The sequence below is a fragment of the Charadrius vociferus genome, unplaced genomic scaffold, assembly GCF_000708025.1.
Source record: "Charadrius vociferus isolate BGI_N301 unplaced genomic scaffold, ASM70802v2 scaffold478, whole genome shotgun sequence".
Taxonomy (NCBI): domain Eukaryota; kingdom Metazoa; phylum Chordata; class Aves; order Charadriiformes; family Charadriidae; genus Charadrius; species Charadrius vociferus.
The window spans coordinates 1,063,053-1,065,001 of NW_009650063.1; the positions used below are offsets into that span (position 1 = coordinate 1,063,053).

At 47.3% G+C, this 1,949-nt stretch overlaps 1 protein-coding gene across 1 annotated transcript in view; it reads right to left on the bottom strand.

The window, feature by feature from the left end:
• The window catches only part of ING2 (inhibitor of growth family, member 2), a 6,238-nt gene extending 5,589 nt beyond the window's left edge, over positions 1-649 (bottom strand). Inside the window, exon 1 of the mRNA XM_009891792.1 lies at positions 571-649. Within this exon, the coding sequence (XP_009890094.1) occupies positions 571-649 (79 nt within the window). The remainder of the gene's footprint in view (positions 1-570) is intronic.
• Positions 650-1,949: the final 1,300 nt, after the last annotated feature.

Here is a 1,949-nt window from a genome sequence, read left to right on the forward strand (position 1 = left end):
GGGCGGGGAGCCTGAGGGGAGGGATCCGCGGGGGTCCCTCGGGGGCTGGGGGGGGGGTGTTCGTTAGCGCCGATTAACGGCCCCAACGGTCGTGTTTATCCGCTCATCCCTAAACGTTCTCGGTCCCTGGAGACGCTGAGGAGTTTCTCTGAGGGGCGCCCTGCGGCTGTCATGGAGTACGCTCCTTCCCCGTACAGGCCGTGGAACTCCGCGCCGTGTTTCCAGTCACAGCCCCGCACCGTTGCCCGGCGATAACGCACGTTCCCAGGCGATAACGCGCACGGTGCTTGAGCCAGCAGAAAAGCGCCCCAAATTTTATTTTTTTTATTTTTTAATTTTTTTTGTATTTGGTGGTGGAACCTTGCCCTCTGCACCCTCCTCGCGTTTGCGTGTTTTGGCATACAAAATAATCTCGTCAGCGCTGTTGGCGCTAAACCTCTGGACGCGCCGCCTTTCCAGAGGCGTTGTGCCTGACAGGAGGGGAATGCGAGTAAGTTGGGTGGCGATAAAATATACACACGCACAGTTATTAAATTGTTCGCAGGGGGCTGGCGGGCTTCCCTCCCAAACGCTGTCGTGAGCTGTGTCTGCGACGATTCATGTCTGAAGAGCGTTTTTCGTCGTGAGGAGAGGTTTGTACCCAGAGCATAGCGCCAGGCTGTGCGCCGGGACCGCAAGTTTCTCTCTGGTACACAGCAGTGTGCTCCATAGTCAACTTTTTCCCCCTGTAGCAGTTGATAGGGTGAGGCATCTAATTAATTCCTATCCTCCCAACTATGAGAAGCAGCAGTTTAGACCCGCAATAAGAGCTACCTTTTTTTAGCTTTAAAGGAGAGCAAAATGATTCGTGATAAACTATTACGTAGGGGAGCTGAGTGACATTTTATCCCGAGGAATCGTTTCAGAGAATTTTAAATCAGGCGTCAAAGAAGTTTTAGCCTTTTAAAACCCACTCGCCTGCCAACAAATCTCCCAATTTTGACAGAGTACCCTGTCTCCCCCAAGGCTGTCGCAGAATTTGTATCAAATGTTGGCCGCAAGAAATATAGTAGGAAACCAAAAAATACACTTTTTAGCTACGTACTTTTTCCTACTGGGAGAATGATATAAAGCAGATAGAATTACTAGAAGGTTGAGATTTCATCCCCACCTCTCTTTCAGACATTTTTCTGATCTTTCCTATGTGAATAATAATTGGTAAGCATCAGGGGAAAAAAATATCTTGTGGAGTCTTGAAACATCCTGAGGAGATCTGTACATTTGGCAGTATGTTGCATTTATATTTCAGGAACCTGAAAAAAAGTGAGTAAAAATATGGTATCTGGCAAACTTGGAAAAAACAGCATCAGAGATGATTGAATTCAAGGCTAAAATGGAAGAGAAACCCAACCAAACACCAAAAAACCTTTTTGTGTTACGGTCCTACCTATAGGTAAGTGGCCTAATCCTGTAGGTAACATTTCAGGATGGCATGATCTAGAGTAGTGGTTAAGTAGCAGCGCAGATTGCGCAGAGAGGTTGTATAGTCTCCATCCTTGGATATTTTAGGAGCTGAACTGGATGAGGCCTGCCACAACCTGATCTCGCTGTGAAGCTGGCTCTGCTTTGATGGCCTCCAGAGGATCCCTTCCAGCCTACTTTTTTTTCTACAATTCTGTGAATACACAATCTGTGCCAGATGGCTCCATGGCTAAGTCTTATGAGACAATTCCTGTGTTGAGCCTCGCTGACTTCGGCTGACCAGCCCACACATCAGCATCTCACCTGATGGCAGCTTGCAAGTATTATTTGCTTAAGACTCTGGTTCACGAAAGCATTTAAACACATTTTTAACTCTTAACTCATGCAGCTGCTAAGCTGGTATCCTACATGACAGTGACTTTCATACGTTTGCATCTAACATGTTGAGTAATTGTGGCTGTAGATGGATGGCTTTGCCCGAGTCAGCA